Source organism: Urocitellus parryii, chromosome 12, assembly GCF_045843805.1.
Source record: "Urocitellus parryii isolate mUroPar1 chromosome 12, mUroPar1.hap1, whole genome shotgun sequence".
Taxonomy (NCBI): Eukaryota; Metazoa; Chordata; class Mammalia; order Rodentia; family Sciuridae; genus Urocitellus; species Urocitellus parryii.
Window position 1 is genome coordinate 61,227,364 of NC_135542.1, and position 14,354 is coordinate 61,241,717.

Consider the following 14,354-nt stretch of genomic DNA (forward strand, 5'->3'; position numbering starts at 1 on the left):
AATAGCACCAAATTCTCCCATACACCGTTCAAAGGTCCCATTCAAATTTTGCCACTTGTCTCAGTAATGCACTTCCTAGCAAAAGGATCCAACCTGGGCTGGGAATGTAGGTCAGTGATAGAGCACTTGCTTAACATGTACAAGGCCTTGGGTTTCATCCCCAGTGACCTGATTTTTACATCATATAAACAGGCCCTTTGAGAGAGGAGATGCATTTCTGAAAGTCATTATACTTGTTCCAAGGCTTCTAACATGCTGATAATGTTTATTTCCTCAAATTAGACTATTTAGGTATTATTCGGTTGCCCACTAGTTGCCATTTCCACACATTCATCTGTCATAAGATTCATAAAGGGATCAAAGCCCTGCAAAATTCCTTAGACATGTCTGCCACTGTTTAATTTCCATAACCTCTTGTCCACAAATGTTTTCAGCTCAGGAGGGAGACCTTTGCTCATGGCATCTTCATGGTAGGCTCAGATGCTTTGAAATGGAATTGTCCTGTAGTTTTTTATGTCGTACTTTTTGTAAACTACCAGTCTTTATTTTATTTGGCATATGCTACTGAGTTATTCTGCCAGCTATCCATTATTTTTTTTAAATATTGATTTTTTTAGTTGTAGTTGGACACAATACCTTCATTTTTATGTGGTGATGAGGATCTAACCCAGGGCCTCCCATGTGCTAGGTAAGCACTCTACCACTGAGCCACAACCTCAGCCCATTATCCAGTATTTATTGACACTAAACTTCATCTTTCAAGGTTGGATTGTCATTGGTCACTGAATGGTCACTGTAGCTCAACCTATATGGTATGCCATTTAGTCCTTTTTTTTAAAATATTTTATTTTTTAGTTTTCGGCGGACACAACATCTTTATTGGTATGTGGTGCTGAGGATCAAACCCGGGCCGCACGCATGCCAGGCGAGCGGGCTACCGCTTGAGCCACATCCCCAGCCCGCCATTTAGTCTTTATAGTAATGTTTGTGGAATTATTTAAATATTCTTTTTCTTTTTTTCCCCTAATTGCCAATTAGGTTTCAATGAACAGCCTTGTCTGAATTTCTTTACACATTTATGCTAATATTTTTACAAAACATTTCTAATGTGGAATAGTTAGATCATGAATTTTAAAGTTTGTCAGTACTGATGGATTCTGCTAAATTTCCTTCCAAAAAAGTTGTATTTATGTTTCTATCAATTGTGATGGAGAGGAATCTCCATTTATCAACACTGTATATTATGAATCTTAGATTTTTTTTTCCTGTGTGATAGGAAAAATTGGGGAGTTTCTTTCTTTTTAAAATATTGTGCCAGTAGAACATGCACTGAGTTTCTTATTTATGTTTGGTGCTGGGGATTAAATGTAGGGCCTTGCACATGCTAGGTAAGCACTTTGCCACCAAGCCACATCCCCAGTCCTTGCACTGGGTTTCTTATCAAAGGATTTGGAGATGTGTTTTAGATCTGCTACTTTCTAGCAGTATGCCTTTCTCCAGCTAATAACTTCTTCACAAGGACTTTACCACCTATCTTACAGGGAAGTAAGGATCAGATGAAAGAATCCATTCAAACACTTCCACAGCCATTCCAATGAAGTGAGAATGAACAATTAGTAGAGGAGAATCCTGGCAAAGTGCTAACAGAATTTAATTGTCCAGAGGTTGTAGGAGTTCTAGAGTGATCTAATTAGGCCTCCATACCTGTTCAAATCCAGCCAGGAAGAGAAATAGAACAAAGCTCCAGGCTCCCAGCATTGGTTATTCAGTGCTCTGGCCAGTTTGAGCATTTGTTGTCCACCCTTTCAATACCCTTCATCATAGTCATAGGGAGGGCCTGGGCCTGAGGAGAAAAGAATTGACAAGTGGCCCAGCTTGACATCCTGCCCTACAGATATATGTTCATCTCACAAAGTCTAATCCCTTTGTCTCATAGGTGACAAAACAGGCCAAGTAAAATTAGTAGTACCAAAGATAGTGCTCAGTGCTCCCAGCTCTGTCGTGGTACAAGTTTTTAAAAAATTTAATTTGTTATATATGACAGCAGAGTGCAATTCAATTCATTTTACACAAAAAGAGCACAATTTTTTATGTCTCTATACACAAAGTAGAATCATACCATTCGTGTTTTCATACATGTACTTAGGGGGTAATGATGTCCGTCTCATTCCACCATCTTTTCTTTTCTTTTTTTTTTTTTAAAGAGAGAGTGAGAGAGAGAGAATTTTTAATTTAGTTCTCGGCGGACACAACATCTTTGTTGGTATGTGGTGCTGAGGATCGAACCCGGGCCGCACGCATGCCAGGCGAGCGCGCTACCGCTTGAGCCACATCCCCAGCCCCTCCACCATCTTTTCTATCCCCATGCCACTTCCTTTCTTCTTCCTCCCCTTTGCCCTATCTAAAGTTCATCTATTCCTCCCATGCTCCCCACCCCCGTGCCATCCCCATTATGAATCAGCATCCTTATATCAGAGAAGACATTTTGGCGTATGGTTTTTTGGGATTGGCTTACTTCACTTAGCATTATATTCTCCAACTCCATCCTTTTACCTGCAAATGTATTAATTTTATTCTCTTTTAAGGCTGAGTAATATTCCCTTGTGTATATTTACCACATTTTCCCTATCCATTCATCTACTGAAGGGCATCTAGGTTGGATCCACAATTTAGCTATTGTGAATTATGCTGCTATAAACATTGATGTGGCTGTGTCCCTGTAATGTGCTGTCGTTAAGTCCTTTAGGTATAAATCTAGGAATGGGATAGCTGGGTCAAATGGTGGTTCTGTTCCCAGTTTTCCAAGGAATCTCCATAATGTTTTTTAGACTGGTTGCTCCAATTTGCAGTCCCACCAGCAATGCAAAACTGTGCCCTTTCCCCCACATCCTCACCAACACTTATTGTTGTTTGTATTCTTAATAGCTGCCATTCTGACTGGAGTGAGTAGTTTTAATTTGCATTGCTCTAATTGCTAGAGATGTTGAACATTTTTTCATATATTTGTTGATTGATTGTATATCATCTTCTGAGAAGTGTCTATCTAGTTCCTTGGCCCATTTATTGATTGGGTTATTTGTTTTTTGGGGGGTTAAAATTTTAAAAAAATATTTTTTTAGTTATACATGAACAAAATGTCTTTATATTTTGTTTATTTTTATGTGGTGCTGAGGATTGAACCCAGTGCCTCACACATTTAAGGCAAGCACTCTGCCCCTGAGCCCCAGTCCCAGCCCAAGATTTTAAAAATATATACATGTGGAGATATATATATATATATATGTATATATATATATATAATATATATTTATATATATATATATATAAGTATATATCTATATTTTAAGTTGTTGATATTTATTTATTTATTTATTTATGGTGCTGAGAATCGAACCTAGTGCCGCATGCATGTCAGGCAGTGCATTACCGCTGAGCCCCAACCCCAGCCCCTAAAGATTAGTGCTCTACCTGATGTGCATGTGGTAAAAACTTGCTCCCATTCTGTAGGCATTCTATTCACTACATTCATTGTTTCTTTGCTCAGAAGAAACTTCTGAGTTCGAATTCATCCCATTTATTGATTCTTGGTTTTAATTCTTAAGCTATAGGAGTCTTATTAAGAAAGTCAGGGCCTAATCCAACATGATGGAGATTTGGGCCTATTTTTTCTTTTATTAGGTGTAGGGTCTCTGGTTTAATTCCTAGGTCCTTGATCCCCTTGAGTTTTGTGCATGGTGAGAGATAGGGGCTTAATTTCATTTTGTTGCATATGGATTTTCAGTTTTCCCAGCACCATTTGTTGAAGAGGCTATCTTTTTTTCCAATATATTTTTGGTGCTTTTGTTTAATATAAGATAATGTATTTACATAGGTTTGTTTCTGTGTCCTCTATTCTGTACCATTGGTCTACACGTTTATCTTGGTGCCAATACCATGCCATTTTTGCTACTTTAGCTCTGTAGTATAGTTTAAGGTCTGGTATAGCGATGCCACCTGGTTCACTCTTCTTGATAAGGATTGCTTTAGCTATTCTGGTTCTCTTAGTTTTCCAGATGAATTTCGTGACTGCATTTTCCATGAGGAATGTCATTGGGATTTTGATTGAAATTACATTAAATCTGCATTGTGCTTTTAGTAGTATGGTCATTTTGGCAATATTAATTCTGCCTATCTAAGAACAAGGGAGATCTTTCCATCTTCTAAGGTCTCCTTTAATTTCTTTCTTTAGCATTCTGTACCTTTCATTGTACAGGTCTTTCATTTCTTTCATTAAGTTGATTCCCAAGTATTTTATTTTTCTTTGAGGCTATTATAAATGGGGTAGTTTTCCTCGTTTCTTTTTCAGAGGATTGGTCACTGATATACAGAAATGCCTTTGATTTATGGGTGTTGATTTTATATCCTGTTACTTTGCTGAATTCATTTATTAGTTCTAAACGTTTTCTGGTGGAATTTTGGGTCTTCTATGTATAGAATCATATTGTTGGCAAATAGTGCTAATTTGAATTCTTTTCCTATCCATATCCCTTCAATTTCTTCAATCTGTCTTATTGCTCTGGCTAGTGTTTTAAGAACTCTGTTAAATAGAAGTGGTGAAAGAGGGCATACCTGTCTTGTTCCAGTTTTTAGAGGGAATGCTTTCAATTTTCATGGTGCAATTTTACATTACACATTTATTAGTCTCTCTCGTGAAAGGACACAGTGCCTCACACATTCAAGGCAAGCACTTTGCCCCTGAGCCCCAGCCCCAGCCCCAGCCAAAGTTTTCAAAAAAATATATACATGTATATGTATATATATATATTTTAAGTATATATATATTTTTTGAGTTGTTTATAGACCTTTATTTATTTATGTATGTATTTATTTATTAATATGTGGTGCTGAGAATCGAACCTAGTGCCTCATGCATGTCAGGCATCATGAATGCTTTAAAAGACCTAGCATACAGAGTAGGTATTCAGAAAATCCATGCTGAAGTGAATTTAAAAATTGTATCTTTGATTCATTATTGGTTTCAGAGAAAGAGAAGGTATGGAAAGCTCAATAGTTTGCCAGCTTTCTCTGGGAAAATGCTGGGGCGCCTATTGGAGAACATAGAATCCAGAACACACACCATATACTTGTTCCATTCCCCAAAGTCCATGCCTGACAAAGAAGAATGAAACAACTGGAGTCTTCTGGGGATGACTTTATTTCAACTGATTGTAGTAAACAATAGTATAAAATATATTTCTTTAAAAAGCACCAGCCCACACCGGTCATTAATGATTGGATTATTCAGGAAAAGAATCTCCAGCCTCATCTACATAAACACAACACTGCTTCCAGTATAAATGTTAACTCCAAAGGCAGGGAGTCTAAATGATGGATTCTTTATGGGTATTTGAATGGCTTCTTACAAAAGGGAATCTCAGAAGAAAGGCTGGCTCCTAACAGAGCAGGGACCAGATCCCTTTTTAACCCTTCAGTGACTCCTGGAATGCTCTGGCAGACTGGGATAGGTAAAGAAGGGGACTTTAATTTGCATGACCTAAACTTAAGTCCTACTTAAACTTTTTACTAGCTTGCGGTGGGTCACTCAACCTCTGCGCCTCAGCTCCCTCACTTGTCAATTACCTGCTACAGAGGCTCCATCTGCTGGCATGGTGAACCAGCTCATATGACCTTGGAAAACTGTAGAGTGCTACCCAAGAGTAAAGCAATTTGATGTAAAGGAGGAGGAGGAGACAGAAAAGCAATGAGAGCAACATCACAGAAACAAAGATGAGAGATGGAACCTACAACAGTGTATAAGAGTCCCTGGACACCACTTCTGGGCTAAGTTCAGGCCTTAGATGATGACATTGATGGTTGGGTTCACTTGCCCTTTGAACTGCACAGAGAATAAAGCTTGGCATTAGACATGGTCCAGAGCCAGTCACTGGAAAAAGAAATCAATATTCAGACCAATTATTGTGACAGCTACCATTTGTATGATTTAGTACGTGATCACTTTTAAATCCTCTAAATCTTCACCTTGTCTCTAGACAGGAGACAGGCTGCTGAGGGGGCCCAGGCCTGGGCATGGACTAGGATGTATCTTCACACTTCCTCAAGCCACAGAAAACTTGAACCAGGTGGTATGGTTGTACTCCTCCCCAGGACTCAGCAGCACAGGAGGGAAGTGGGGCTGTGAAGGGAAGACAACACAGTTACACCTCACTAGCCAGGGTCGTGCCATTTGCCATTCAGGGTGTGCTTCTAGACCAGGGCTCTGTGGGTCAGTGCCAGTGTGGAAACAGTAGTATTGGTTTGCGATGAGATAAAGAACCATTCTGAACCAGAATGAAAATCTAAATCACCAAGCACAATTTTTCAAAGCAAGACTTTCTTGCTGGAGGAAGTAGTTGGTTTATGTTATGGTTTGGATGTAACGTGTTCCCCAAAGCTCATGTGTGACAATGCAAGAGGGTTCAGAGGAGAAATGATTGGGTTGTGAGAGTCTTAATCCAATCATTAAATTAATCCCCTGATAAGGATTAACTGAGTGGCAACTGAAGTGGTAGGGTGTGGCTGGGGGAGGTGGGAATTAGGGATATGGCTTTGGGGTGGTATATATTTGTATTTGGCAAGTGGAGCTCTTTCTCTTTGCTTCCTGATCTGCCACACTCTTCCACCATGATATCCTACCTCACCTTGAGCCAAGGAATGGAGCCTGATGTCTATGGATTGAGGCCTCTGAAACCATGAGACCCTAAATAAACTTTTCCTCCTCTACAGTTGTTCTGGTCTGATTCTTTTAGTCACAGCAACAACAACAACAACAAAAAGCTGACTAAAACAGTTTATAGCCAGGCAGGGTGGCACATGCCTGTAATCCCAGTGGCACGGGAGGCTGAAACAGGAGATCATGAGTTCAAAGCCAGCCCCTGCAACTTAGCGAGGCCCTAAACTACTCAGTGAGATGCTATCTCTAAGTAAACTACAAAAAAGGGTTGGGATGTGGCTTAGTTTTTAAGCGCCCCTGAGCTCAATCCCTGATAACAAAAAAAAAAAAAAAAAAAAAAGTTTATATTCTGATGCAAGGTGAGAGCTCCTTATTATAGGCTGGCACTTTGAGGAGAATTGCTTCAAATGATAGATAAAAAAGTTATAAAGAATCTAATAGGATGAAAAGTAGGCTCTGCTTAAAAGTGTGGTTGCAGAACGTGTGGTTATTGACAAAGAAACATTATAGGGGCTGGGATTGTGGCTCAGTGGCAGAGCACTCGCCTTGCACATATGAGGCACTGGGTTCAATCCTCAGCACCACATAAAAATAAAGAGATCATGTCTACTACTAAAAAATATTTAATAAAAAAAGAAACATTATACTGAATAAAGGTTTCAAAGATAAAAAGTTTAAGCTTTTTAAAAACATGTAAATGCCACATCAGCAGCTTTGCTTTGGGTTTTCTGTTTGGAATGACAGAGAAGAAAACAAACATGGACTTTTGAATCATGCAGCTTGATTTGAGGGCTGTGACCTTGGACTCAATACCACTCTATCAAGGCAGCCTGGGGCTTTACCTGGTTGACTGCATCAGGCCAATTCTGGGTCTCAAGACAGAAGCCAGAGTGCTTAGGATAGATGGCTCCATTCTTGCCCTTCAGCGTGCCATTCAGGAAGTTGCCCGTGTAAAACTGGACACCAGGCTGGGTGGTGTATACTTCTAGTACCCTCCCGCTTCCAGCATGATACACCCTGGGGATAAAGACAAGCCACATGTGAGTCCAGAGCAGAAAAGCAGACAGGGAGGGGTAGAAATGGAATCCTCTTTGAGACAGGAATCAGACCCAGCCACAGAGAGGGGCAAGATGTATGGAGGAGAGAGAGGTAGGAAGGAAGAATATGATGGAAATTCTTACAGCCTCCTAGGTGGGGCATGAGAAGGTGGTTTCAAGGATCCTCCATGGCAACTTTTCACTCTGATCTTGGCTTCTTTGGGGAATGGCAAAACGGATTGACCCCAGCCAGCTGAGGTAGGGTGGAAAGAGAGGAACCAGGCTGGAAAGAAGCAGTAGGGGCTCCAGAAGGGGCCAAACCTAGGACCTCATGCATGTTGGACAAGTGCTCTCCCACTGAACCATATCCCCAGCACATAAGGCTGAGATTCTTTTTCACGGAATCAGACTCTCTGCTTGGCCTGGAGAGACAACCAGCCATGTCTTTTATAAAAGAGAAGAGACGTTTTTATGAATTAAACTATTCCCTTCCCAGGGGCTGGAGCAGGCTGGTTTTAGGTCTCTTCTGTAACAGTTTTGTTAGGGGCTGTGGGTTTCTTCTGATAAACTGTGTCCTTTATAAACAACAACCAGGCCTCTATAGGGGTGAGCTCCTTTCTGGTTCTATACTTGTTGTTGATGGATTAGAGATAAAAGCTTGAGTCTTAAGGCACAATACATGCATGAAATAGTTAAGACATCCACACAACATGCTGTCAAACAAGAGGCTCAGGGAAACATGAATGGGAAAAAGGGGGGCAAGATTTGAATCAAGAGGGAGAAGGCAGGGGGTTCTTTGGGTGGGGGCAGTGAGGAGAGACATACCCAGGAAGAAGGTGGTTCAAACAGATAGAACACAGGGGGCCTTGGTGCTGGGGCTTGGAGGTGGAGAAGATTTGTATAGTTCTTTCTGTCTGTATTATAGAATTTGAATCATTTTCTCTGCTTTCTTTAAAATCCATTGATTCTACAAACTTGTATGGATTATTGCCAGTGAAATGGTACAAGGAACTGGGAATTCAGTGAGAAGGAAAGAGCATGCACACAGGCATCGTAGCAGATTGGAGACTGAGGTGGTAAGAGCTGTGAGAGAAGGGGAGCCTCCAAGTATACACAGGGGTGGGCAGGACATGAGTCACAGATGATCAAGTACAAAGGGCTCTGGAAGGTCAAGGAAGGTAATGGGGACTTCAATCGGGAAGCTTTAGGGCTTCTAACAGAAAATGGGCCTGAAAGAACAGGCAGAGAAGGGGAGAGATGAGATGCCCCCCAAGTAGGGGATACAGGGATGATGGCAGGCCAGGGAGGATGAATTCACCAAATTCATGGGAGCTTTGAAAAGATGGGGATGTGGTGTTTGGTCCTCTGTCATGTTGTAAATGCTATCAATATGGTCAGGCAAAAGGCTCCTCAAAGAATTGGTGTCTCTTCTTCCCTCAGAGGCAGGAAGTGAAAAGGACCTGACCTTGCACAGAAATGCTTTTCTTTAGAGTTCTTCAGACAGAAATTATGGTCAAAACCACCGAGGCGGAACTCTTGCAGGTGTTTTCCAAGCTGCACTGGCTTTCTTAGGTCAAATGCAGTTCCTTGCACTGGAGCAACATCTCCTGGTAGAAAGAGAACAAAGGTGATTAATGCTCAGATCAAGCCTTATATACAGCACCCAAAAGACCCACTGGCTCTACCCTCTCAGGCTTCATTTCAACTCGTAAAGGAGACGAAAGCCCAGATCCCAAGGAGAATGAATTATTCGATTTCCTTGATTAGAATATGCTATTGATTATAAAATGCAATAGATACAATATTCAGAGTCATTCAAGTATGAAATAGACAAGAAATAAGGAAACACGATAATTTCCACGAAAGTTTAAGCTACATAAAGGTGATGGCTGTGTTAACCTTTCACCCAATCACCTCATTGATTCTCTTTCTTTTTTCTTCCTTCTCTCTTTTCTCTTTTTTTCCTTTTTCTTTTCCCTTTCCTTCCTTTTTGTGTGGTACTAGAGATCAAATACAGGGCTAGCAAGCACTGTACCACTGAGCTACACCTCCAGATGATGTTTCTTTACTGCTAAAATATCTCCAGTCTCCTAACCAAGCATTAGCACCTGGCAGGGCAGACCAGACACTAAAAAAAATCCTGCAATAGTGATTTTCAAACCATTTGGGGCCATTATTGGTTAAAGGGACACTGGCAATTACCTTGCCCAAATCACCTCCCTGATCAGTCTATAAACACTCTAAACTGTAGCAGAAGATGTTAATAAACCTGGAGCAAATGGATCAAGTAAGATAGTCCGAGGCAAACTGGGATGTATGACCACTCTATCATCTGCCAAGTTAAATTCAGTACTTTGATGGAAGCTTTTCTCCAGGAGTGATTCCTGGGGCAGTCAGTCTGGCAAGCACTGCCTCAGTGTGTGTGAGCCAGGTTCCTCCAACTGTCAGAGCACTGGAGTTTTTCTTATGAAGGTGGCCATCCTGGAGCCTCTTCACAATGATGTGAGTGGGTGGACAGTCCTGAGGGAGGATACTGCTATGTAGGGATCTTCAACTCTTAAAGGGCAAAGCATAGAAGGGACTGGGACAGGAATCCAGGTTTGGTAATTGTCACATGACCAATGCCCAGAACACCCCTTCATGGTGTTCCACAACTCAATAGCATTGGAACCTGTAGGTTCTCCACTCATTTGGTCTAAACTGCTCAGGTAACAGATAAGGAAACCGAGACTCATACAACCTGATATCATTATCAACAACCTAGATGTTGACACAACACAGTTCCTCAATTTAAGACTCTTACATTCATATTTAAAAATTTTCAGTCATGCCCTGGTTTAAGGTAGAGATTTTCTTTCTTTATGATACATAAAATAATGGCAACTTTATAAACAATGGCATCTTAGAATTGATAATATGTAAAAGTTGTTTGTTATATCTTCCATCCTACTAAAAGCACTAAACAAGTTATCAGGGATTTGAGGAAAGAAAGAGAAAGTGGGATTATCTTGAGTCATTTCAATGGGAGATTCAAGGGAGAGATAATTTCTCAACAGAAAGTCCTCTATACACGTTTGCCATAACAGCAGTATGGGTTTGTACATTCTTCTGAAAATACATTTTACTTTTTAACCTTTCATTCTTTTCCTAACTTCTTAAAATTTTTTTTTTGTGTGGTGCTGGGGATTGGAACCCAGGGCCTTGTGCATGCAAAGCAAGCACTCTACCAACTGAGTTATATCCCCAGCCCCCTTTTCTAACTTTTGGTTCTCCCCAGATGCGAGACTGAGCCATCTCAAACAGCCCTGAGCCTGGGCATTTCATCAATGCAATGAAATTGGACCACTGACTTTCAACTACCCACCCTCTCTTCCTGCAGAATTCTCAATTTCAGAGAGAATCTTTGAGGACACTCAATAAACTAAACACATTTTTTTTTTTATGTCCAGGTACACATATGTGTGTATTTATGTGCCAGAGTTCTTACCGAAGCCAAGGCAGGCTCTGAATAGTGTAGGGGAAAAAACCCAGGACAAAATGACAGCAGAGGTCCACCTTGTCCCATAAAATCATAGCCCACCCTGGAGTAGCCCATGGTTAGGTCCTAGAATATTGCATCAAGCACAAAGAATCCCTAATTTCTCTTCAGCAAGCCAAACACTCCAGACATTTTTTTTTTCTTTTTTTGGTGTGTCGGGGTGGTACCGGGATTGAACCCAGGGGCACTTAACCACTGAGCTACATCACTAGCCCTCTCCATATTTTATTTTAAGACAGGGTCTCATCAAGTTGTTCAGTAAGTGCTGAGGCTGGCTTTGAACTTAAGATTCTCCTGCCTCAGCCTCTGGAGCCACTGAGATTATGGGCATGTGTCACTACACCTGGTACTCTAGCCATTCTTGAAGAGGAGAAAAGAAAGGGGCTCCATTATGGATCCTATGTGTGAAATATGAAGACTTCCACAGCCTTAGTTGGTTTGCATCATAATGCTACCTTTGCAGAATTTGGTTTTAGATGCAGGCAAACTAGTTACCATGGATTATGTGTCACTACTGAAGGTACAAGAGATGACTTTGGACCTAAGATGAATGTTAAGATTTTAATGATTATTTATTAGTTTATATTAGAAAATACACATTTTTATACTTCAGATGGTGATTGCAAGAATATTATTACTTGGAATGAGACTAAGTTAAAAAGTAAGTAAACTTAAAAGCAAATCTTAATACTGATTGCACTTAGACCACGTCTAATAGCCTCAAAGTGGGAATACTGATCCCAAGTCTAGTCATAAACCCTGAGAAAGATTCAAGAACTGTTGTAGAATATCTACTCATTTTTCTTTCCTTGCACTTGAGACAGTGTACTTCTGTATTCTTATCTCATTCTACTAACCCAATAATAACTAACCAACAATAATATAAAATGAAATGTGGCTCTCATTTCTTATATGTGACCAGTGACTAGATTGGTTTTTGAAATCCTTGGCAAATTGTTCATCAGTTTCCACTTTTTATTTTAATTTGAAAAATGTTCGTGGAAAATTTGTGTTCCTTAAATAGTGTCACTGTGTAGAATAAAATGATCTTTCCAGAAAAAAATCATTTTTAAGAAAAAGTTTTCTAATAAAATACAGTAAGGCACAAAGTATAAAGAAAGTTCAACAAGGGAAGAGAATAGCACTGCATTCACCTATTGACAAGCTGGTGTCCTCTGAGTGATCTTATCAAGCTGAGTGGTATACAGGAGGGAGGCCTGGTGTTGGGGGAGGTAGATGATGGTGGCTGATCTCTGGCAGGCAGAACCTGCAGTGAACAAGGGGTGCAGTCAAGGGAAAGTGAGTTACAGCTGATTTGAACCTGTCTGGGAAGTAACACACGGAAGACCTAGTGGATCTTTAAAATAGCTCTGTAGAGAGTTGACAGAGCTTCATTTTCCTGTATCCAAGGACTGCACATTTTATATTTGGTATCCCTTATGGCATTTAGAAATTTGATTTTTTGTAAGTAGGGTTCAGTAAGTATTTGTTAGCCAATCATTGTTGAGCATTTTGCACATATTTCTAGTAAAATAAAAATGCAACATCTGTAGACTATAGATTTTATGGCCATATGTAGCCTTTGCATACACTTGTACCTATGAATTGGTAGCTTTTGAAAACACAACAGTAACATTAAAATTTTACTTCATGTTTGTTACTGTTTAATTGAAATGTGTACTTTCTCTAGGCGGAATTTGCATGTGTTATTATATAGTTTAAAACACATGACTTAGGGAAAAAGGAATATGTGTTTTGTAGAAAAATCCCCAGATATTTTGTGTAATTCTTTGTTACCTGAAAAAAATACTGGTATCATGCTATATGTGATTAAATTTTTAGCAACAAGAGTTATATATGGGTGGCCAACAGTGGCTAGACTTTTAATGATTATAAATAAAGATTATTGGTTGTCTTGATTGAAAAAAAAAAAAGAAAGGGGCTCCATTTCTGATCCTTAAACAATGATGCAGCTTAGTCCTTTTTAAAATTTTATTGTCCCAGACTTGTATTATATACACTAAAGGTAAATACAGACGTTAGGTGATTGACATAATCTTTTGGGGTGAGGATTACTTTCTCCTTTCATGTGTTCAGATGGGGACACTTTAGGAACTTGGTGCCTACTATATTTAAGAGAAAGACTTAGCATGCAAAGTGAGGCCATAATCTTAGAAGGCCTAGAAAAATCAGGAGCTTGTACCTTACTCTTTATTTAATTAAGTAGGTAAAATAGACTTAGCTTTTGATTCTGGTTTTGAAGATTCCCAATTGCTGTGAGGAAACACTAATCTTTGAGCAAAAGAAGACGTACTTCAACTGCAGTTCACAGCTTTGGGAGTGCCCAGGGTACCAAGCACCTGAGGGAGACACTGATGCTCCACTGTTCAACCAAGGGAATTTGGGAAGCATATAAAAGAATCTTTTCTATCACAATCAGCTTCAGGAAAAAATTAAGGAATATAGAATTATTTTGGGAAACGTAAAAAGCATCTATTTCCTTGCCTAGATTCTTCTTTTTCAAAAAATTTTTTTGAATAAGTAATATTTACATGTGTGATCAACTTAAATGGTGACAAATGTAAAAGATACAAACATAAAATATTATATAATGAAAGAATTCTCATCTTTATTTGCCACATATCCCACTCCTTCCACAGAAGCAATTACTGTTACTGTTTTTTATGCACCCTTCCAGAAAACAAGATATCCAAACAAGATATCCAAACAAGATATCCAAAACAAGGGGCTGGGGTTGTAGTCAGTGGTAGAGCGCATGCCTAGCATGTGTGAGGCACTGGGTTTAACTCTCAGCACCACATATAAGTAAATGAATAAAATAAAGGTCCATCAATGTTTGAAAAAGAAAAAAAAATCTAAAACAAGATATTTTAGTGTACACAGACACACACACACACACACACTCACACACCTGGTAGCCCATTTCCACCTTGATCTTTTAATTCAATATATTTTAGAGGTTGTTTCTAAAGTTATTCCAATAATTTTATATCTGTTTTATTAGATAACTATGCACCCATAGTTTTCTCTATTTTTGCTATCATAATTT

The 14,354-nt window shown here is 39.6% G+C and overlaps 1 protein-coding gene and 1 pseudogene across 1 annotated transcript in view; both read right to left on the reverse strand.

Annotated features, from left to right (window-relative positions):
* Positions 1–227: 227 nt before the first annotated feature.
* LOC144249574 (small nuclear ribonucleoprotein G pseudogene) lies at positions 228–458 on the reverse strand (annotated as a pseudogene).
* Positions 459–5,176: 4,718 nt separating this feature from the next.
* Positions 5,177–14,354, reverse strand: part of LOC144249699 (galactose mutarotase) — a 53,352-nt gene continuing 44,174 nt past the window's right edge. The window contains exons 5-7 of the mRNA XM_077791838.1: positions 9,212–9,353; positions 7,552–7,726; positions 5,177–6,172 (exon numbers count right to left, since the gene is read on the reverse strand). Of these exons, the coding sequence (XP_077647964.1) occupies positions 6,095–6,172; positions 7,552–7,726; positions 9,212–9,353 (395 nt within the window). The 3' untranslated portion in view covers positions 5,177–6,094. The remainder of the gene's footprint in view (positions 6,173–7,551; positions 7,727–9,211; positions 9,354–14,354) is intronic.